The sequence below is a fragment of the Meriones unguiculatus genome, chromosome 3, assembly GCF_030254825.1.
Source record: "Meriones unguiculatus strain TT.TT164.6M chromosome 3, Bangor_MerUng_6.1, whole genome shotgun sequence".
Classification (NCBI taxonomy): domain Eukaryota; kingdom Metazoa; phylum Chordata; class Mammalia; order Rodentia; family Muridae; genus Meriones; species Meriones unguiculatus.
The window spans coordinates 6,982,758-7,005,802 of record NC_083351.1 but is presented as its reverse complement, the minus strand read 5'-3'; the positions used below and the strand labels follow the sequence as shown (position 1 = coordinate 7,005,802).

The 23,045-nt window shown below is 58.3% G+C and overlaps 1 protein-coding gene across 3 annotated transcripts in view; it reads left to right on the top strand.

Annotated features, from left to right (window-relative positions):
- Positions 1-23,045, top strand: part of Casz1 (castor zinc finger 1) — a 146,791-nt gene that overhangs the window by 120,425 nt on the left and 3,321 nt on the right. For 2 of the 3 annotated variants that reach the window (XM_021636204.2, XM_021636201.2), the window contains 16 exons: positions 820-1,308; positions 4,440-5,274; positions 6,211-6,279; positions 7,746-7,836; positions 8,573-8,737; positions 9,701-9,873; positions 10,055-10,902; positions 12,913-13,045; positions 13,293-13,356; positions 14,512-14,666; positions 14,784-14,906; positions 15,798-16,136; positions 17,563-17,761; positions 18,529-18,700; positions 20,211-20,362; positions 20,465-20,606. In XM_021636204.2, coding sequence (XP_021491879.1) covers positions 820-1,308; positions 4,440-5,274; positions 6,211-6,279; positions 7,746-7,836; positions 8,573-8,737; positions 9,701-9,873; positions 10,055-10,902; positions 12,913-13,045; positions 13,293-13,356; positions 14,512-14,666; positions 14,784-14,906; positions 15,798-16,136; positions 17,563-17,761; positions 18,529-18,700; positions 20,211-20,362; positions 20,465-20,606 — 4,149 coding nt within the window. Of the gene's footprint in view, positions 1-819; positions 1,309-4,439; positions 5,275-6,210; positions 6,280-7,745; positions 7,837-8,572; positions 8,738-9,700; positions 9,874-10,054; positions 10,903-12,912; positions 13,046-13,292; positions 13,357-14,511; positions 14,667-14,783; positions 14,907-15,797; positions 16,137-17,562; positions 17,762-18,528; positions 18,701-20,210; positions 20,363-20,464; positions 20,607-21,120; positions 23,037-23,045 lie in introns of those variants that run through there. The other variant, XM_060379069.1, reaches the window with a different exon arrangement.

The window sequence follows — 23,045 nt, the reverse complement described above, 5'->3', positions numbered from 1 at the left end:
AGGGCTCCAGGAACTAAACGGAAGATGGAGGCCCTAAGAAGAGTGGCCACGGGAGGGTTGTGAGGAGGTCTGTGTTTGTGGAAAGGAAGCAGCAATAGGAAATGGCCAGACTCCATGTGGGGTAGAGATGTGAAAAGCAGAAAAGAGTGATGGGAAGGGAGGCCTTAGAGAGGACCTGAATGGCCAAAGGGAAGAGCCCTGCCATCCAGGGAGCAGAAGTAGGAACCAGGGGCAGGGGGCAGGGAGAAGAGCTGCCAGAGAACAAGGTGCTCAGGTGGGGAAGGTGCCAGCCAAGAGCTGCCGGATCGGTGAGGCAGGAGGTTGGCACAGGCTGGAAGCTGGCTGCGGCTGACTCCTCCCCAGGGACCTGTGGTAAGGTAGAACATTCAGAAGTAGGGCCACGCGGCCAGCAGTGCCGCATTGCCACTTGCCAGCCTTCCCTCACACCAACCCCTTCACCTGTCTGTGCCTTCATTTCCTGTGTTAACAGACATGTCACCTCACAGAGGGGCCATTTCAGGCAAGGCAAGCCTAGGAAATTCTTTCAGGAATCAGGCACCGGAATTCTTGTTTCCAAGAGGGATTCATTCCTTTTTCTTTAACCACCTCCTCATGTCAGGTTCTGTGCTGGGTTCTCTGGGTAGGGGAAATGCGAGTCCAGCCTGGAGTACCCAGGCTAATACAGGAGATGGGCACCTGCCAGGTGGTCTCAGGGCAGCTTGACCAAGCTGTAGCCAACCGAGGGGGGTGGAGCGCTCCTTGGGGATGGCTGTTCTTGGTGTGCACGTCTCACCTCCGTGTCCCGCTCCACCCCTGCAGCTGAAGGCACCCGGTGCACCGACCCACCAGCAGGCAGGCCTCCCATGGCAGCCAAGCGCAAAGGCGGCCTGAAGCTCAACGCCATCTGTGCCAAGCTGAGCCGACAGGTGGTCGTGGAGAAGGGAGCAGAGGCTGGCCCCCAAGCTGAAGGTAGCCCACTCCGTCCCCGGGACAAAGAGCACAGTGGCCCCGAGTCTGGGGTGACCCGGGCTCCCCGAAGTGAAGAAGACAAGAGGCGGGCAGTGATCGAGAAATGGGTCAATGGGGAATACAGTGAGGAGCCTGCACCCACGCCAGTGTTGGGGCGCATTGCCCGTGAGGGCCTGGAGCTACCCCCGGAGGGCGTCTACATGGTCCAGCCACAGGGCTGCAGCGATGAAGAAGACCACGCAGAAGAGCCCTCAAAGGAGAGCAGTGTCCTGGAGGAAAAGGACTCAGATGGAACGGCTTCCAAGGGTGACGGCGGCCCCAGTGCCAAGCAGGCTTCAGGTGTGTGTCTGGCCATGGGGGAAGGGAAGGGGAAGGCTAGAAAAGGACCCAGTTCCCTGGAGAGGCCCAGCAGGCAAGAGTGTAATCCAGGGAATTCTTCCTTGTTCCTCCAAACATTGGAGAGATGGGGTGGGAGTGTGTGTTGGGTGGGGGGGCAGGACAGCAGTGGCAGCTTCCTGAGTCTGAGCAGGGCCTTGGGGGCTGCTAGCAATGGGGCTTTGGGAGGCTTTCGGGTCAGGCAGACATGTGCACAGATAGACCGGAGAGATGAATGGGCAGGTACTTGCACACCCCTGCAGAGCAGGGGGTCTGTTTGCGGCCACGTGGTACCTGGCCATGGTATGGGGACCAGTCGGATTGTAGCAGTGGCGGCAATGAACAGCATGAGTTCTCTTCTCTAAGCCTGCTCTCAGTGGCTTAACCAAAATGTCTAGAAAGGGCTTTGTGCCCTAGTCCACCCTGTCTCCTTCCCTGTGCCCCATCCTGCCCTCTGAAGCAGGGGTTCTCAGAGCCGCAAGCCTGGCTTGGCCCAGCCAGCAGATTCCCCTCAACATGCAGCTGTCCTGGACATGTTTCTCGGGTTGACCTGTTTCCCACAGGGCAGCAGAAGCCTGGCTTCATCAGTGTCTCCTTGTCCTTAGGACACAGCAGCCTTCCCCGTTTCTGCTCCAGGGGAGGGCTGGCCTGGCATTTCAGACCGGAGAGGGGTCTCCTCTTGGACTGGAGCTGGGGTCCTGGCTCTAGTCCCCAGTCCCCTTCCAAGGCTTATTCCTGGAGCCCTGTGCCTCCCTTGCCTGCTCCCCTGTCCCCTTCCCCCTGCAGCGAGGGGCGCATCTCCTCCCTGTGCGGGGAGCCCTGCGCAGCCACATAATTATGCATATAAGATATAAACAGAGCTGTTTAATTATCCTTCGCCACATCAGTGACAGAGTAATTAACAAACATTGCAAGATCAATGAGGAAAAGTGTGACCTTCAGTTTCCTCTGATAGGAAAAGCCCTTGCTGTTGCCAGACACAAGGTGATTGTGCTGGGCCTGAGGAGAGGGGAGGGGTGGGTACAAGGGCTGCTGTCCCCCAACACCCTCACCCCACACCCAGCTCCACCATGGCCAGGGCCATCAGGTAGTCTCTCCTCCGGCCTTCTTCCCATACCCCAGGAATTGGGAGCCAAGAAGGCAGAAGCAGGGCGTGGACTGTCGAGTCTGTCTTGCCCCTCAGCCCTGAGCACTGGGTCTCTAGCCCGAGCCCTATCTGCCCACCATGGGTTTGGCTCCCCCAGACTTTGGCTGTCTGTGGGACCCCCGCTGGTCCCCTCCCTGTTCGATGCTGCCTGCCCTTCTGAGCCTTCTGTTTCTCTGCCATATATAGTGAGGACTCAGCTGCCTCTAGCTATTTTTAGCCCTTTTCCCTGGTCCCTGAACCACTTCATCCAGCAAGCAGAGCCCACTCCCAGGACAGCCCCCAACCTGTGTGTCTGGAACTCAGGCCTGTGCTGACCAATCAGCTTGCCAAAGCAACTGTCTGTGAGCTCCTGGAGTCACTCTGTGTGTCAGGGGAGTGTCTGATGGTCCCCTTTTGTGTCTAGTGGGGACCTGCTGCCCTCCCCATGATGGCTCAGAGCCCCTCCGTCTACATCCTGCTGGGCTTTCTCTCCTGCTAGGGCACACTGCTCCATCAGATCCCCTTCCAGGATGCTCTGAGACTCCTAATGCTGGCAGGATTGGAGGGAGTCAAGGGTCCCCTCTGGCCATGCTCTTAGGGCCTCTAGCCTAGAACCTGGTTGCTCTGAGTGTGCTCACGTGGAGGGAGCATGGGAGCAGGTAAAGCACGGGAGTCCCTGCGCTGTTCCATCGTGCTTGCCTGTGTGTACCTGACCTGGTGCTGGGGACAGCCCACAGGAGCTGTCTAACAGGAGTTTGGTGGAGAAATGAATGAGCTTGTGTATGTTGGGGATTGTCCATCTGCAGTGGTGACACAGCGCAGAAGAGGCGATATGAGGAGCTCAGTTCCTCCAGCCCTGCTGAGGCTGGTCCCGGGGCTTGGAGGATTATGTAGTGTCTGTGTGTAGAACTGGGGAAGTTATCTGCGGATATGAAATCAGTGTGTATGTAAACGTGGGCACAGTATTATGCGTGTCAGTGTAGTATGTGAGAGTATGTCTGCAAGTATGTATGTGAGAATATGTGTGTGGTATATGAGTATGTATATGTGTCCTTATGTGAGGGAGGAAGGGCAGGGGAGAGAGACACACACAAAGAGAGGAGGCAGAATTCTCAGAGTGTAGGGCATGGGTAGTGGGGAAGATGGACACCCTGCCCTCAGGCCTGGTACCCTGGACCCAGCATGGCTCAGTCTTCACTCCAAGTAACCCACCCTTAGATGTGAGCAGAGGGAGCTGCAGGGTGGCCAGGGGCTCTGAAGGGCTTGTCCCTGATACAGATCGTGGCTCAATTGGTGGTGGTGGGCGCTGATTAAGTCTGGTAGGCACACTGATGTGCTTCCTGCATCCGCTCAGCTGTTATTGGGGGAAGTTTGAGGAGGCTGGTAAAGAGCTCAGATCTGAGACGTCTTAGGCCAAGTCTTTCCTCTGCCCAGGGATCCTTGTGGCATTAGGCTTGATCCTCCAGCCAGGCAGACCCCAGACTCACAGTGGCTTCCCCTACTTTGGAGTCCCTCCTGGCTGTCCAGTCAGTGGTTCCCAACACTACCTGTTCTGTTCCTCGTGACCACTGTCCCCGCCTCAGAAGGCAGGTTGGGATCTTGCCTTACTTCCAGTAAAATGGCTTCTCTTTCATATTAGGCCAAGGCGAGAGAGCGGAGACATTTATGAAACTTTGTTTAATGTACTGAAAAGCCATCGGCCAGAACATTTAGGAAATTGATTTTCCTGGCATTGATGAACTCGTTTTATTTTACCCCAGTATTAATTACTTTTTTTTAAAACAAATTAATTTAAGAGTCGTAAAACCTAACAAGTGAGCCAAATGTCCATAGATCATGTCCTGCTCTGCCCCTCCCACCACTGGTCCCCTCCCTCCATGGGTGGGGGCCCAAGGTAGAGGGGCTTCTTCTCCCCTGCTCCCTCCCAGGAATGACCCACCCCTGTCTCCCTCTCATCCCCCCCCCCCAGGAGAGGCCTCTTCTTTGAGGGACTACGCTGCTTCCACCATGACCGAATTCCTCGGCATGTTTGGCTACGATGACCAGAACACCAGGGATGAGCTGGCCAGGAAGATCAGTTTTGAGAAGCTGCATGCAGGCTCGACCCCCGAGGTGGCCGCCGCTTCCATGTTACCCACCTCTGAGGATACCCTCAGCAAGCGGGCACGTTTCTCCAAGTATGAGGAATACATCCGCAAACTCAAGGCCGGCGAGCAGCTGCCCTGGCCAGCCCATGGCAGCAAGGCTGAGGACCGCGCAGGCAAGGAGCTGGTGGGCCCCTTGCCCAGCCTACGGCTACCCAGCCACACCGCCCACCTGGAAACCAAGGCCACCATCTTGCCGTTGCCGTCCCACGGCAGTGTCCAGATGCAGAACCTGGTAGCCCGTGCCTCCAAGTATGACTTCTTCATCCACAAACTGAAGACGGGCGAGAACCTGAGGCCCCAGAATGGAAGCACTTACAAGAAGCCATCCAAGTACGACCTGGAGAACGTCAAATACCTGCACCTCTTCAAACCCGGGGAGGGAAGCCCTGACATGGGCGGGGCCATCGCCTTCAAGACAGGCAAGGTGGGGCGCCCTTCCAAGTACGACGTGCGGGGCATCCAGAAGCCAGGCCCTACCAAGGTTCCGCCCGCCCCCAGCCTGGTTCCTACACCCATCGCCAGTGTGCCCAGTGGTTCCAGTGCCCCTGGACCTGGACCTGAGCCGCCCACCTCCCTGTCCTTCAACACTCCCGAGTACCTGAAGTCAACCTTTTCCAAAACGGACTCCATCACCACGGGAACTGTCTCCACCGTCAAGTAAGGAGCCCCCGCCCCCACTGCCACCATAAGCCCTGGACAGGGAGGCCTACCTCTTTACCTACAAAGCCTTCTGTGTTGGGTGCAGCCACGGTGCCATGCTTACATGCACACACACGCACACACAAACATGACTGCTCGTGTGCCCTCATCCCGTGCCCTCGCACTGTCTGTTTTTACACCTTGCACGTGGTGCACCTCCTGTGTACCCTCACACTGTCACAACCCTCTTTGCAGTCCTCATCCGCTAAGCCCTGTTGCCGTGGCCAGTCTCCTCTGCCCACTGGTTGGTAGCAGTGACTCAGTCTGGGGTCCAGGCGGTGGCCTTGGCTCCTGGTGTACAACCTGGTCCACTGGAAAGACAGAAAGATGGTAGGGAGTTAAGTGTGGGCTACCTCCTGTGAACCTGTAACCCAGGGACAGAGGACTGGCCCAGATGCTAAAACATTGGGTCTGGTTAGGCCAAATGGCACCCTTTCCTCTGCAGCGGCAGTGAGGGCTGACAGGTCCTGGAGGCTGTGAACCGGGCAGATTCAGTCGACACCCTTTGGTATGAGGGTGGGAGGTGAATGGCCAGACCGAACACATGTGTCCAGGACAGCCGTCCTCTCCTGCCTCCTCTCTGGTTGGCTGGCGTTTCTCCTCAGCCATCACTCTGCTTATTCCCATTGTGTGCTGGGGCTTCCACCTGGGCTAACTGTCGGCCTGGCTGGGCCCTCCAGCCCTGCCTGCTCAGGGTCACACACTCTCGTCAGAGGTGGGTTAACTGAGCCTCTGGGCTTCTGCCAACAAACTTTTCCAGTACTGCCCTGAGTGTCTCAGAAGGATACAGGAGAGAGGAGCCAGGGCCCAGGGCAGGGAGCTGCCTGTCAGATGCTCCTGGGGCCTGAGGCCACCCCCATCCACTAACTGGCTGTGCCCTGTGTGTCTTACCAGGAATGGATTGCCCACAGATAAACCAGCTGTCACCGAAGATGTAAACATTTACCAGAAATATATTGCCAGGTAGGCCCTTGGGGCGGAGCCTGTGGACAGAGGTGGGGAAACCCAGCAATGCCCAAGGGCTGTGGAACCACCCGAGGATCAGCTCACCCCTAGGACCAGGGGGCTGCTTTCTCCGCATCTCCTCTCTCTCTCTGTCTCTAAGCTCCCCCAGAAAGGCTGCGCCTGTGCCCATCTCAGACCTCCTTTTTGGGGTAGTACAGGCAACTCCGTCCTTAGGCAGCTTGTAACCTAAGTAGGGCCAGAATGTAGGGGAAAGCCTTGGTGCCAGGCGTGCCACAGGTGAATACATGAGCCCCGTGGGCAGCTGACCTGGGTCCTGCCTTCTGTGGAGCCCTGGATAGAGTGCAGCGCGCAGTAGAGCGATTGGGTTAAGGGAAATGGACAGTCATTCTTCTTCAGCCACGGCGTGCTGGGATCCCGGGGGCGGGAGGAACCCTGATGAAGCCAAACTTGAGATCCATCCTGCAGGAGCCAGGATTGGCAGATGAAGATCCGTCTCCACACATTCCCAAGTTGAGCCTCTCGAGGGACATGTGGCAGGGGTCACGCCCCGGCGGCATCTGTCTTCCTGCGGTCTCCCACGTTCTTCCTTACCCTCTGTCTTCTCTTTATTGCTATTGCCATGATTACTATTAGTGCCTCAGCAGACGGCCTTTTTGGCAGCTCCCATTGAAATCCTGATTGCCGGGGGCTTGTCCCCACCCACACCCCCTCATACAGTGCGTCATTCACAGAAGGGAACAGGCCGGCTGAGTGCGAGTGCCTCCCCAGGGCCCTCGCGGCTGGCCATCACCAAGACTGAGAGAGCCACGCCCTAACACGTCTAGGCCTAGAGAGGGGCCATTCCGAGGCCGGCAGTGTAGGGCTCTTGACGGTGCACTTGGCTGGAAAGTGAGCTCCCTGCCTCGGGAAGCCGACCAGATGCTAGGCTTTAAAAATTCATAACTCTGGACTGTTTCAAGTGTCAGGAAAAGCCCAGAACAGAGAGAAAGCCTTTAACACTTCTCCGCAACAGCCCAGGGTTGGCCCAGCCAGAGGCCCCTCCCGGGCTGAGCTGCCAGGGTAGCGGGTAGGGGGTTGGTCAGGCCGCTACCTGCTGAAAAGGCCTTTGGGTTGTGTGGGGATCTGTGTCCTCCCTGGTCCTTCTGTTACTCAGACTTGATGCTGTGGCCCGTCCCAGCTGCTTCTTCCCCACCCGAGTCCCGACCTCTGTTCCGTCTGGCACTGCCTTCCAGGCAGTTCAGTAGGCCCGGGATCCCTGACAGGTGTAATCACTGGTTCTGGCTTTCCCAGTCTCTGCTATGTTACCCTTGTCCCCCTGTATTTCCACCCAGGCTCACTAAACCCCAGAAGTATATCTTTGGGGCCAAGGCAAAAATAGCTGTTCAGGCCTAGGTTCCCAGAGAGTCCTTTCTGGGACTCGCATCCTGAGATGGTTCTGACCCTCCTCCCGCTCCCGTTTTCAGGTTCTCAGGAAGTCAACACTGCGGCCACATCCATTGCGCCTACCAGTACCGAGAGCACTATCACTGCCTGGACCCAGAATGCAACTACCAGGTATGGGCCACACTGTGCTCACCAGCCAGCACAGACTCTCGCCGGAAGTAGGTGTGGGGGGAGGGTCCTCCACCAGCCACCTGAGCTTCACCTGGGTAAGCAGAGGGCGCAGACTAGTTGTCTGCGTTCCTAGGCTCCGGCTAAGCAGGCAAGCAACGGGGTCTGCAGCAGCCGTTGGCGTCTCTGTGATGCAAATCCCAGCTCCCTTTCACGGGGAGTCTAGCAGGGACCAAGGCTAGACCCGTCGGTCTGAGCCGCTGACTGTCTTTCCAGGACTTTCAGAGGGCAGCCTTCCTGCTTCGTTTTCAAAATGAACTGCTGAGGTCACATGTTCAGGGCCTCTGCTGGCAAGGGCAGAGCTGGCCAAGAGGTATCCCTGGGCCATCTGCACACACTCGCACCCTCTGTCTGGCCTGCCCAGCCTGTGCACTGAGCCCTGGGTAGCATGTGTGTTCACCCTCGGAGCCCCGGCCTTGAAGGCCAGCCCAGCGGTCTGTGCTCCTGGGTGTGGCCGTTGGGAGAGATCAGGAAAGGACTGTGGTTTCTGAGTCTCTGGAGCCATTCCTACCGAGGGCCAGTGTGCCGGGAACTGGCTGGGCAGCCTGAGCTGTCTTGACCCTAAGCAGGGTTATTTTTAGGGTGACCTGAGGGCCTTGGGGCCAGCCCTGGTCCAAGCACTGTTGGCACAGGGACTGGGGGCACGGGCGCCTGCCAACTTGGTGCTCTTCCCTGGCAGAGGTTCACAAGTAAGCAGGACGTGATCCGGCATTACAACATGCACAAGAAGCGCGACAACTCCCTGCAGCACGGCTTCATGCGCTTCAGCCCGCTGGACGACTGCAGCGTCTACTACCACGGCTGCCACCTCAACGGGAAGAGCACCCACTACCACTGCATGCAGGTGCCCGCGGTGCCAGAGCCCGAGGGGCCGGGCCGTCCCGGCAGTCGAGGCCCGGCGGGCCGGGACCCTCCTTTTCTCCTGACCCAAGGCAGGGGTGGCTGGCGAGTAGGGTCCCAGAAGCTCCGATGCTGGCAGTGTCTGGTGGCCAGGGTGGGGCCTTCCCTGTTGCCATACTTGGTGTGGGGGAAATTCAGGGAGCTGTTTATATAGACCGACATTTTTCGGGCTTTAACACCAAGAGCAGCATTGCAAATGATTCCTGCAGAAGTTTTTTGTTTAATTCTTTGTTTTAATGCCACTCCGAGTCTGGGCTTTTTCAAGGTGTCAAGCCCAGGAGGAGCAAGCAACTTTGGGTTGCAAATAGCAGCCTGCATGCCTCCCCCGAGCTTGTCAGGGGCTGTTATGGCCTCTCCGAAACAGGCCGGTGTGAGGAGGGGGGGCCGCCCTCGGGGCCTGAGATGGTGCAGACACTGGCACAGCCCAGCCTTCGAGGGTGCTCAGAGCCACTGCTTTTTTACTCAATATGGCAACGTTGCCTGCCTGGCCCAGCTGCAGTGGGTGGGAGGGCCCCGTGCCCAGGAGCCATCCACTAAGGAAGTCCTGGGGTAAAGGTGACCTCCAGGGTCCAGCCCTTGTCCAAGCCTAAGGCCTTAGAGATAGTCACCAACTAGAACCACACCTAACTTCTCCAGAAAGTGGGTCCCTCACCTGAGCCTAAAAGTATATGGGGCCCCAAACAGTCCAATACTCAGAAGACAGATGGAAGTCCCTCCCCGGGAAGGCTGGAGTCCCTGGAGGTTTTCTTTGCTTCAGAGCCTGGGTTAGCCTGAGGGGTCTGAGGTTTGGAGCTGCCTGACTCTCCCCTGAATAGAAGCCCCACAGCCCTGGCTCCGGCTGAGGCCCTGAGCTTGGCTGGCCGGGGGGACCTGGCCGTGTCCCCTGACCGCCCTCTGGCCTCTGCAGGTGGGGTGTAACAAGGTATACACAAGCACCTCGGACGTGATGACCCACGAGAACTTCCACAAGAAGAACACCCAGCTCATCAACGACGGCTTCCAGCGCTTCCGAGCCACGGAGGACTGCGGCACAGCCGACTGTCAGTTCTATGGACAGAAGACCACACACTTCCACTGCAGGTGGGTGACTGAGGCTGCAGGAGGGACCAGCAGGGAGCCAGGCCGGTGGCCCACCAGGGCCCAGCGCCCGCTGTGAACAGAGGCAGGCGTCATGGCCCTGCCTTGGCGTTCAGCCTGGGTCTCCCCTGAGGGACCACCCCTCCCGGGAGACCCTGTGTCAGGCTCCCCGTGTCACACACAGGCGCCCGGGCTGCACGTTCACCTTCAAGAACAAATGTGACATCGAGAAGCACAAGAGCTACCACATCAAGGACGACGCCTACGCCAAGGACGGCTTCAAGAAGTTCTACAAGTACGAGGAGTGCAAGTACGAGGGCTGCGTGTACAGCAAGGCCACCAACCACTTCCACTGCATCCGTGCCGGCTGCGGCTTCACCTTCACCTCCACCAGCCAGATGACCTCGCACAAGCGCAAGCACGAGCGCCGGCACATCCGCTCCTCGGGTGCCCTGGGGCTGCCGGCCTCGCTGCTGGGCACCAAGGACACGGAACAGGAGGAGTCCAGCAACGACGACCTTGTGGACTTCTCTGCCCTGAGCAGCAAGAACTCCAGCCTCAGCGCCTCCCCCACCAGCCAGCAGTCTTCTGCGTCCCTGGCCGCCGCAGCCTCTGCCACCACCACCGAGGCTGTGCCCGGCGCCGCCAAGCCTCCCAATAGCAAGATGGCAGGCCTGCTGCCCCAGGGCCTGTCTGGGTCCATTCCCCTAGCATTGGCCCTCTCCAACTCAGGCCTGCCCACCACCGCACCCTACTTTCCTCTCCTTCCTGGCCGTGGGAGCACCTCACTGCCTGTGGGATCTCCGGGGCTCCTGGGCTCCATGTCCACTGGGGCCGCAGCCACAGCAACCCCTGACATGCCGGCTCTGGTGGCTTCCGGAGCTGGAGACGCAGCCCCCACAGCTGCTACCTCTCTCTCGGTGCCCCCTGCCTCCATCATGGAGAGGATCTCTGCGAGCAAAGGCCTCATCTCACCCATGATGGCTAGACTGGCTGCGGCCGCCCTCAAGCCCTCTGCCACCTTTGACCCAGGTGAGCAGGCTGGGCCCTGCCCAGTAAGCAAGCACACTTGGCAACTGGCATCGCCCAGTCCTCAGACTGAAGAGCACGGGGCAGGCTGGGAAGAGTGTCCCGCCCGTCCAAGCAGCTGCGTCTCCCACCCAGCAGCTCCTTCTCTTTGCCTCTTCTCTGTCTCCATCCTGTTGGTTTTCTCTTTGGGGGTCCCTCATTTTGGCCATGCACCCAGGGACTTTGTGCCTCTGCTTCTCTACACTTGGAGCCTGTCAGTAGTCCCTGTCTCTGAAGGCGTGGGTGTTCTCATGGCGCCAGGTCTCGCTGGCTCCGTCACCAGCGAGTCCCTGAGCAGAGCTCCCCCAGGCCACCTCGTCTCTTGGGTCTTCTCCAGTTGACACAGAGTGGAACAGAAGCCCAGGGAATAGGCCTTTCCATCCCACACCCGGACAGCACCCCAGGCCAAGAGATGACTCTCGGGTTTTCTCCCCTTGTCTCCCTCTCTCTTTCTCTGTTCTTCTTCCTTTTTTTTTTAAGGTGTTTGTTTGTTTGTTTGTTTGTTTGTTTGTTTGCTTGCTTGCTTTTCCTGTTTTCCCTACCCCTATTCCTCAGAGGGTAATCAGTGCTATTTGGATTCCTGGAAAGAGTTCAGCTCACACCTGGGCTATGGCTCCTTTTGTTTAGTCATTCAACAACCACTGGTGCTTACCCAGAGTACCTGGCTGGCTGTTTGCTGAGCTGCATGATGAGGACAGAGAGAAAGGCCCTCCCCTGTAGAGCTGGTGGGGCAGGGAGGGAGATCTGCGCCCAGGCATAGCCTCAGCAGCCTGGCTGCCCAGGCTTCCTGCTCAGCTCCCATCCAAAACCCTTTCAGACACAGCCAAGGCTGAGGGTGCAGACCCCTGTGGGCTCTCATCCCACCTCTTGAGGATCTTAGTTGGCGAAGGGAGCTGGGCTTTTCCTCTGGAGCCCACAGTAGGATAAGTGACTTCCGGAGCTACTATAGTGCGGACTCCCGAGGACTGTTCTCTCCGTTCCCCGAGGGTCGTGCCCAGTCCGGAAGCCCTGTCTTCCACTCCAGGCGTGGGAGGAGTCTACACTCCTCCAGCCCGGCTCCTGCAGGTAGAGCCACCAGAGTCTTCAGGCTACCAGACTCTCAGGTCATTTCTTTTCCCTGGAAAAATCTCTCCCCCTCATCCTACCCCCAAAAGAAAGGTCAGGTAAAGGGGAGGGGAGCTGTTTCCCTTTTATTTTTAATAAAATGTCACTTGCGTCTGTGGAGCAGCTCTCTGTAAGTTGTAGTGCCTTGGGGCAAATTAATATTTCAGTCACTTGGGGATTGTGGGGAGCAAGGCTCACTGGATGCCATCCTGTCAGCAACTTCCTTTGCCCCTACCCCGTCAGCCTCCTGTGGCCTCTTCCACAGAGCTCCCCTCGAACCGGGCGGGCCACAGTCTCTGCCCTGGACAGCTTGACAGACAGACGAGGTCACATAGATTGAACCACCCTGATTGGCCGTCAGCCTGGATAGCCCTGACACAGCAGATGCCCTCCTCAGGCATGCTCAGTGCAGACAGGGCTGTCGCCTCGGTAACAGTGGGCAGGGACTGCGGAGGGGCCGCTCCCAGTCCAGATCTGCCACTTTCCCTCAGCATTAACAGAGTCTTTAATAAAAGCTTAAGCGGCAGCCCCACAAATCGACTGTGACAGTTGGTAGAGGAAATGAAGGGCCCCTGTCCCCGCCCAGGCCCCCTCCCCAGCCTCCCGCTCTCCTCCTCCAGGAGGCCCTAAGCCAGGACAACTTTGACATAATTTTGCAATAATTATCACTTGAAGAATTGCCACACAGGGGTACACGTCGCAAGTGATCTCGTCATCGGGAAGAATCGCTGACCAGCAGCCAGTCCTCCTGGGGGCCCCGCCTATGCGGCCCACTGCCCTTCCTTTGGGTTTGGAGGAGTGGGGGCACTAGAGTTTGTGCTGATGTGAAACCTGAGCCCCTCTGATCCCATCTTCCCCCCTCCCCTGCAGGAAGTGGGCAGCAGCCCACCCCCACCAAGTTCCCCCAGGCCCAGGCGAAGCAGGAGCCTGACAGTGCTGGCACCCCAGGCCCCCACGAGGCCTCCCAAGACCGCAGTCTAGACCTGACTGTGAAGGAGCCCAGGTGAGGCAAGGCCGGGGAAGCGCCTGCAGGAGCTGGCCTGGGCCCCAGAGAGGTGGCCTGGGCCCGCAGCTCTCAGTTGGCCCGGGGACCTAGCTGAGCTCGCCCTCCCGTCCAGGGTTCACTCTGGCACTGAGCAGATGCAGCAGAATGGAAGTCTCAGGCGCTAGGCTGACTGGCTGGGAGGGAAGGGCCTCTGGGCCTGGCCCCTTGGATGTCTGAGTTGAAGCCCTTGGTTTGTGTGTTCTAGTAATGAATCAAATGGCCACGCAGTCCCGGCAAATTCATCTCTTTTATCCTCGCTTATGAATAAGGTAAGAATCATCCATCACACGCCTCCCATTCCCCCACCCAGAGAAATTAAAGCTGTGCTGGGGGGCTGGGGGGATGTGTTTGTTTTTTAATGTTTTCCCTCTAATAAGATGAGTTTGTACCATTTAAATTTTGAGGCCATTTTTCATCGAATATAATTTCAGAGCCACTGCTTACAAATTAATTTAATGAACTGGCTGAAGAAATATATTTCAGCCACTGACACCTTTTTTCCCCTTCGGATAGAAGGCTCCAAAAGCTTTTCCAGAACCCTCTAACTTCTCTGGCCCTCAGTTATTAATGTTATTTATTTATTTTATATATTTTTGTTTGTTTAAAAAGGGGTGGGGGAGGGGAGGCTAAATTGGGAGCAAAGCATCAATTTCCACTTTTCGGCTTGAGTAATGGTCTCAGACGCCTTCCGGAGAGGTCGCTCCAGAACATTTATTTTAAATAATGCAGGGTCTTTGTAAATTATACATCATCTCAAATATATTTTCCCCTTCACATGATAAATTTGACTGCAGCAAGATTAATTTGGTTACTGTACACAAGCGACTGGGTTGAAGAGGGCGCTGGGTCTGGGCTGGACCTCATGTGGTGGGTGGGTTCCAGCTGGGCAGCATCAGTGGAGAGGCCCTGCTGGCCGCCCTCTCCTGGTTGCTCTCTGGCTGTCCTTTGCCCTCCTCCGGTCGCTGCCCCGTTCCTTCCCCAGGAGCCCACTGGCTTCCTCCCCCATCAGCAGCAGTGGACATGTTTGATCTTACCCTATAGGGCTGTCTCATCCTCCTTTGGATGGCTTTTATTCTCAAGAAATCCATAGGGGTCCGCCCCCCCACACCATCCCTTCTCCTGCATTTCTTTTTAATACCTCCTGGCAGGAGAATAACCAGGGAACAGCCAAGTCTAGGGAAAGGTGGGCCGCAGTGTGCATCCTGAGCAGCCACCTACCTCAGTGTGAGTGATGATGGCTGCAGCAGCAGGCTAGCCCCGTTACCTGAGGCCCTGCCTCCAGGAACCAGAGCTGCAGGCTTTCAGATGGGCCTCCTCTCTAGCCACGGCCAAAGGCGTCTGTGTGTCCCCTGCTTCCAGCCCCACAGGGCTCAGGCGTTGTCCACGCTGAGGCCCCAGCTCCAAGCTCGCCTCTGTCCTCACAGATGTCTCAGGGCAACCCCAGCCTCGGAAACCTGCTGAACGTCAAGACGGAAGCGGAGGGGAGCCCCGCCGGGGAGTCCTCGCCTTTCCTGGGGAAGGCTGTGAAGGCGCTAGTCCAAGAGAAGCTGTCAGAGCCCTGGAAGGTCTATCTGCGCAGGTGAGGCCTCTGCCAGAGGGCGGCGAGGGGGAACAGAGGACTGTGCTCTCGCCCACCCTGGTGGCCAGGGTCCCACCTCTGACCGAGACCCTCTAACTGGTGAGCTCCTCTGACTAGGTTTGGTACCAAGGACTTCTGTGATGCCCAGTGTGACTTCCTCCACAAGGCCCATTTCCACTGTGTGGTGGAGGAGTGCGGTGCGCTTTTCAGCACCCTGGACGGGGCCATCAAGCATGCAAAGTGAGTGAGGGTCTCTGGGAGGGGGGCGGTGGGGGTGACCCTTAAAACAGCCCCATCTGTGCTGGGCCCTGGGCCTGGTGGGGGACGGAGGTCGAGCAAGGCCTCTAGCCCTCTCCAAGAAATATCCCACTGCAGTCATCAGCAGGCCACGCACTGAGTTCCTCATAGGTGCTACCCCAGGAGGGAGCAGGCTTCCCTCAGTGTGGACCACCAGCTGCTCCCCGCCAGACCTACTGGGGCCAGCTACCCTGCATAGCCCCCTGAAGAGTGCTGAGAAAGGCCAAAGCCCAGCCGGAATGACTTAGTTTGGACCCAGGAGAGGCATCCTGGATGTGGGCCTCTCTAGCACCATGTTACGCCTGTCTTTGACCTAGTGAATTGCAGTAACTTTGTGATTTCCATAGAGTTAAAAACGCAGTGACAACTGCGCTGCATGTAACAGCACTCAGAACTTTTCTAGGTTCCTCAGCAGGCTTTCCTCTCCATCTGCTGCACCAGAGCCTACCAAACACTTGAAGCCCTCCTCCCTGTGAAGCCCAGAGCACCCCCTTGAAGGGAGGGACCTGAGGAGACAGGCCTACCCTCTCACACACAGCCCAGGTGTATTGAGGAGCTCAGGGCACAAGTCAGCAGTACGTGGAATTAGATGGAGTTAGGGTCTAGCCCAGGTTCAAAACGATAGTGGGACCGACAGTTTTTTCTCAAGTCCCTCTGCCCAGGTAGGGTCGTGGGAGACCTCCAGAGTGCATGCTGGGAATGAGGTAGGAACACTAGGCTCCTGAGCTGTGATAGGTCACATGAGGTACCAAGTGTGCGCAGACAGGGAAGGGCTGTCCTGGCAGTGGGTCCTCTCGATTGATGTCCTGAGACGCCCTCCTCTGCCTCTCATAGCTTCCACTTCCGGACGGAGGGAGGAGCAGCAAAGGGAACCATGGAGGCTTCCTTCCCAGCCTCTGCTGCCGAGACCAAACCTCCCTTGGCACCCTCGTCCCCACCGGCACCTCCTGGCACCATGGTCCCTGGGCCTTCTTTGGAGGGGCCCACTCCCAGCCCAGTCTCCGTGCCCTCCACTCCCACCCTGCTCGCCTGGAAGCAGCTGGCTTCCACCATACCCCAGATGCCTCAGATTCCCTCGTCAGTGCCTCACCTGCCCACTTCGCCCCTGGCGACGACATCTCTAGAGAGCGCCAAGCCTCAGGTCAAACCCGGGTTCCTCCAGTTCCAGGACAAGTGAGTCCCTCCGGGAGCCGGCACCTGTCCCTGTGGCTTGGGAGTGGGTGTGGCCAGGGCAGCAAGGAGGCTGCCCCTCACCCTGCAGTTACCCTGGCTGTCCCCAGCCGCTGGGACTCAGCCTTCCGGCTGTACATTTTTACCAAGCAGCCAGTGGGTGGGGGATGAGCATGCTAGTGGCCTTAGCCCCAGTGGTCCATGGGGATCCTGCAAGGACTGGCTGGGGTGAGCTGGGTATGGTGGTTCCTCAGGAAACTTCCTGGTCTTACAAAAAGGGTATGTTCCCTCTGGTCCACCTTGCTGGCCAGCTCTGTGGTGCATACCCAGGCTGAGTCAATAGGGCATGGAAGTCGAGGGTGGGAGCAGGGCCTAGGCCCCTCAAGGCCCACACAGTGGTCAGGGGTGGAAGGGACCTTCTTCACTTCATGGTGGTGGTTTCTTGCGGCGAGAACGGTGACTTTGTATCATAAAGTGTGTGGCTTCCTGTTCTCAATAAAAAGTAATAAATTGCATTATTTATACCACCTGAAAACAGCTGTCCTCCCTCTCTGAGCACCTGGGGCTGGGCCCATGGCATGGAAGGGTACAGTGCTCTCTTGTCCTCTCCTGTTTCCCAGACTCCCGTCCCTTCCCTGACACGGTAGCCTCCTTAGCTTCCCGAACCTGGCGAGAGTGCCCACGTGGGTCCAGTCTCTGGAGACCACATCTCTCCACAGCCCTCTGTAGCCTGGAGGCTCCCAGCCATGGCTGCAGCTCCCTGGCACTCAACCCTCATAGACACTAGTGGGCGGCCCAGCTCTTCCCCACACATCAGCACCCCCGCTGGCCCCTGTCACTCCCCAGGCTCCTATGCTCTCTGGTAGGTGGGCACGGCAGGCCCCAGTTGACCCTGCGATGTCCCAGCAGCTGTGAGCCCTAGCAGGAACTGACACCAGGCGCATGTCACCACTTGCTCACACCCCGCAGTAGTGGCACTTCCTGGTAGGGCTGCCCACCCGTCTGCAGTCTGTCAGTCAGCCACATCCACGCAGTGCCATGTCTTGCCAGCCAAGCCCTTGCTGGCACCCAGCCAGGACTGGCAGCGCTATCCATTATTTTTATGCCCAAGAAGTTATTGCAGTCATCTTATCTCTCTAATCCTGAGGTGTGGCCTTGGAAACTACATGTCCCAGCATGCACTGCTCTGAGCACCCTGCATATGGCAATCCCCATGTACCAGGCAAGAGTTTCCAAAAGGAGACAGGGATGCATGCTGGGATCTGTAGTCTCTAGCTGAGTCTTCGCGATGAGCGGGAGGGCGGCCCCCTGCATTCCCCTTGACTACACCCCTGGTGACTGAGAAGGGAACCCTAACACAAGCCAAGTGAGGACATTCGTGGGAGGGCTTGGGATGCCAATGACCTTCTGGGCTGTGGTTTCCTTCCAGCGATCCATGCCTGGCCACGGACTGCAAATATGCCAGCAAGTTCCACTTCCACTGTCTCTTTGGGAACTGCAAGTACGTCTGCAAGACCTCGGGCAAGGCTGAGTCCCACTGCTTGGACCACATCAACCCCAGTAACAGCCTGGTGAACGTGCGAGACCAGTTTGCCTACTACTCTCTGCAGTGTCTCTGTCCCAACCAGGTCAGTGAGGCGGGGCGGGGGAGGCCCAAGGCCCAGGGCGAGCTCCTCCTGGCAGAGACTCGCTTTTCACACCATTTTTAAGTTGGCCTGCACCAGCCACTGGAAAGGACACTCACTGTCTGTCCCCAGAGCCCCTAGAGGCCCTTGGGCAGGGTCCAGCCCGATGCTCAGTTGGTGAGGGCTATCATTTCAGGCCTAACTAAATGCCAGTGGAGACTAAATGCTATCCCAGCCACTGTGTGCTTGATCATCCTTACCCATCCTGGAAATAGCTATATGCCCCTTTCCCCAGAGGCCTAGAATTTTAAAATAGGCACGATGGATAAAGAAATTGACTAGTCCATGCCTAGGCAGAAAAAGACAGAGCAGGTTCACTTCAAAGGCCTAGTCCCGAGATTGGTAGGCTGCGTGAGCAGTCTGAGTATGCAGAAAAAGACTCCTGTGATGGAATTAGTGATGTCTAACTAGGTTTGGGCATACAGAGAAGAGGACTGAGGTAGATTAGTGATGTCTGCCTAGGTCTGGTCATGCAGGGACAAACTTGAAAATAGATTAGTGATGTCTGCTCTGGGTGTGGCATTAGCAAAGAGCCAGGATTACCAGGTCGGATGACTTAATGAAGTGACAAAGCGGACATACTGCTTTACGCAACTGTGTTCTAACTCAGCGCATGGAAGAACGCAGTCGCAAAGATTCCACAGCCCGGAGACAGCAGCCCACGGATGTCACTGCCTGTCCTGACACACATACCCCTTGCCTCCCTGCAGCACTGTGAGTTCCGGATGCGCGGGCACTACCACTGCCTGCGGACGGGCTGCTACTTTGTCACCAACATCACGACCAAGCTTCCGTGGCATATAAAGAAGCATGAGAAAGCCGAACGGCGGGCAGCCAACGGGTTCAAGTACTTCACGAAGCGCGAGGAGTGCGGAAGGCTAGGTACCCGAGGCCAGGGGTGGGCAGGGACTTCCGGTAGGCTGCACGGCGGCTCTGACCTCTGGGGTCCTGGGCCACCTTTCCAGGAGCTCATTCCTGCCACCCCTAGCCCCATGATGTGTGAAAGATGTGGCAGATGTCATTCTCCGGGTGTGGTCGGTCAGGTTGTAAAGCATTCTGATGTTGAGCAGGTCCTCCTGCCCAGACATCCCAGGAAGACGGTAAGGGTGGCCCTAAGCATTGATCCCGCCCCAGGACAACACCCTGGGGCCGCACCCTGGCTTCGAGAGCTCCACTGCAGCTGCATCCCTGCCACCCAGGGCTCGGCTGCTCTTGATTTACTTTTCACAGTGAGTGAACAAATAAGACCTAGCCATCCCGTGAGCTCTTTCATTTTGAGGACTTTTTCCAAAAGGAGCTGAGGCTGCTCATTTGTTCATCCAGCTCAGTTATTTATTTACTTTCTTAGGCCTTTAGCATATGCTTGCAGGTAAACTGAGTGCCAGAAGCCTGCAGTCAAGTACATTAGGGGCTCTGCTAAAGTACACTGAGCAGGAGACAGAGGCCACCCGGGTTTCTGAGCTCAGCGGCAGGTGTCTCCTGGTGCCTCTCCAGGTCAAGGCACTGGGGGCCCCTGTAGGGAGGAGCCCCAGGCCTGCAGGCAGAGGGCTCAAGAAAGGGCAAACCTCTGTGGACCTGCAGATGTGAGCAGGAATCCCCTAGGAATAGAGCAGAAGCTGGACGGTGGGGAGCGGCAGGCAGACAGACAGTGCCTGCAGGCTGGGCCACTCCTTGTCCCGCGGTCATGGCGGCAGGGCCTTGAGGGAGTCCATGCGGGCTGCTGCCAGCTGCATTCTGACCCCTCCGTGGGTGAGGGCTGAAGCACTCCAAGCTAACTGCCAGAAAAGAGAGAACACAAACCTTTCCTTCAAGTGTTACTCAGGAAGGCTCCGTGGCCCGAGGAGGGCCGTAACCGAGCGACAGGTGTCCACACCTGGTCCCTGCTGTAGCAGCTCGGCTTACAGCTGTCAGGGGATTCTGGAGTTGCCCTTATTTACTCAACTTTTGGTGGTTTGGGTAGTAGCTGGGGCCAAACAAAGCTGGGAGATGACATAAGACACCTGGCCAGCCCAGTACCATGGCAACGGGCAGGCCCTCGCCTGCCCTTAGCTGATGCCATTTCGGTCCTGCGTGCTCTATTTGTTCTCAGCCTAGAGCAAAGAAGGACTGGGGGTGGAGGCCAGCTGACCAGCTCTGAAACAGCGCGGCTTGCGGAGAGGGCCCGGAAGGCCCTCTGCCCCGAAGCTGTGGTTTCTCAGTAAATGGTGCCACATGCCCCCAGGCAGGTCAGAGGGGAGGCCAGGGTTAGACAGCCAGGCAGGCCTGAGCTTCCCGGGATGAGCTGGCCGCAGGTGTGTCCTCAGCGAAAGGACATTTCCCCCAACGCCATCTGCCCATGAGCCACGGCACGCGCTGCCCGGGGAGGCTCACGCCGGCGTGCTCACACCCGCAGGCTGCAAGTACAACCAGGTCAACAGCCACTTCCACTGCATCCGGGAAGGCTGCCAGTTCTCCTTCCTCCTCAAGCACCAGATGACCTCGCATGCCCGGAAGCACATGCGGAGGATGCTGGGCAAGAACTTCGACCGCGTGCCCCCATCCCAGGTGAGAGCACGGCCAGGCGGTCCACCAGGCGCAGGCCGAGCTGCCCGCGCTGCCCAAGGAGCCCGCGGGCCACTTCCTCAGGGCCCCTCTCCTTCCTTTCAGGGTCCCCCAAGCCTGATGGATGCCGAGACGGACGAGGGCGTGGATTACACCGGCTGCAGCCCTGGTGCCGCGTCCTCCGAGTCATCCACCATGGACCGCAGCTGCTCCAGCACCCCCGTGGGCAATGAGAGTACCGCAGCAGGTGAGGGGCCCAGGCCCGGCCCTGTGAGGCTTTCATGGGACAGAAGGTTGACAGCCAGGTGGCCCGTGTGACATCGGTCATTGAAGCCCCTCCTGCCATTCTGCCCACCTCCCTCCTGTCATCCCTCCAGGTCACTTCAGTTTCCCCAGAGAGGGACCAGGGCTTGTCCCATAAGCCCCTGAGAAAACAGCCTAGCCCCTGTGCCAGCCCTCCTACTGGCCTTAGTCCCAGCCTCCATCCAGAACCCAGGGCCCCAAGAGGCTCCCGCCTCCCGGCCCTGTCCTCACCAAGGCCCTCCCTGGACACCTGGTGCCCTCCATGACCTCTGCCCACACTGCATCTACCAGCCTGTCTCCTCTGGCCCTTCCTCCCCCTCTTCTCTGTCATATTTCTCTGCTCATCTCTCCACATATTTCCATACTGCACTTGCTGTAGCCATTGGGTTTCTCATTTGGGTTCTTTTTGTTTGTTCTCTGTTTTGTTTTGTTTTTCTGCTTCTCTCCACCCTCTCCAGGCTGTCCGGTTCCTCCTCCTCCTCCTCTTCCTCCTCCTGCTGTGGCTGGTGATGAGGCTGCTCTCGGGGCTGCACCGCCCACCCTGACTCCATCCTTCCCACCGGCTGTGCTCCGGCCAGCCCTCCCCTCCCTCCCATGCCTCTTCTCTCCGTCCTGTCTGTCATACTCTCTGCTCAGTGCCACACTCGGAGCCAGCCGGGGCCTGGCCCGCCCCGTCAGCAGCCCGCCCAGCTTCCCGCCCATCACAGCCACTCCAACTCCAGTAAAAAGCGAAGCCCCCCTAGTTCAGGACGCTGCAGGTAACTCACACATGCCTTCTTGCCCGTGTCTGTCATCCCGACTGGACCCTTTGCTGTGGCCAGCAGAGTCAAGGGCAGGGCCACCCCACACCGCTAACAGCCGAGTACCTTAGACAACAGACCGCCATGCCGGGGGCCGGGGGCCTGCCAGGTGACCTGTGAGGGCAGAGCCGGCTGCTATTCTCCGTTCACTCGGGAGCTGCCCAGGTCCAGGGGGCTCTGACACTGGTTTGAGCCTCTCCCCTTTTCCAGAGCTAGGCAGGGAGAAGAGCCCTTTGGAGCCTTCAGGCCCGCCCAGTGCTCGGTGGTACACAGATAGCCCTCGCCATCCCTGCCCCGCGTCCAGTGCCTGGTGGAATGGTGTGCTTGCCCTGCTCCGTGGGTGGACATCCCTCAGGTCCCATCCACCCAGTCCTGCTTCATGCAGTGACTCAGCCCAGGAGCTGAGCCGTCACCAGGGATGGTGGCCCTGAGCAGGGCAAAAGGAATTCAGCCCACTGAAAGCTGCTGCCGGCATAATCAGGTGGAGGCCCGGGGCTTCAAGCTGCAGTGCTCTGCCCCTCCCCCCCACACTGATTTTTCAGACCTGAGCTGCCCCCTTGCCCCTGCCTGGATGCTCTTTGCCATCCCGCCCTTGGTTCCTCTTCATCTGTCAAGCACGAGCGACTGGGTCTTCTTTTCGGTACACTAGTGCAGAATTTTGAAGGCACAGTGACAGAGAGCCAGGCATCCGGGGATGCCTCCGTCTGCCTGGGCAGGGCCAGGCCTGGCCTCTTCTGAGTGATGGAATGCCAGGGTTGGCTGCCTCCTTCTCAGTGCCTGTAGCCAGCAGGCAGCAGCTGGAGGGGTCTTCAGGGTCCTCCCAGAAAGACAGAGAAGCCGTGGTCATAGCCTCCCCGATCCTTGAGAAGCAGGCTAGGGACGGGGTGGCTGTCAGAGAGCCCAGGTCCCTCGGAGCTGCTGAGTTCAGGCCTCAGGAAGGGCTCCGAACAGAGAGGGCGGCAGAGCCTCTTCATGTTTCCCAGGTCCAGGCCAGGCAGAAAAATCCAAAACCTTAAAAGAAACTTGTGCTATCAAGGAGAAGACGCTCCTAGGGGCAGATTACAGCCCCACACGGCCTTAGGGCACTCAGCATCCCCGCTGCCAGGAGGCAAGTCCGCGGCACAGAAGCAAGCAGGCAGCCGGAGACTGGGTAGCTGGCAGGAAGGGAGCCAGCCTGTCCCTCATTAGAGGCAGGCGTGTGATGGCGTCCTGGCCTGGGTCCAACTTGGGTAATTACACTCTGCCGACCTAGATTCCCAGCTTCCCCTTCAGCTTCAATTAGCGCTGGGATGTGTCCTCACTTCCCACCCAAACTGGCCAGGAAGCAGCCACCACATCCCGGCAGAGCTGCCACGCGGGATCCTGCAGACCTGAAGTCAGGGGAAGCCTGGGACTCCCTGCCGCTCCCCAGGGGGCGGCGGGGGAGGCGCCCTGCCAGGGGGGAAGCCGGGGCGTCGTTCCTAAGAGGTGTCTGCTGGCCACCGCGCCAGACTCGGGGCCCCGTGTGGGTGTGGCCCTGGGAACGCTGCCCACGTGGGCACTGCTGCCAAAAGGGCACCCCTTCCACGCTGACCTCTCTCCGC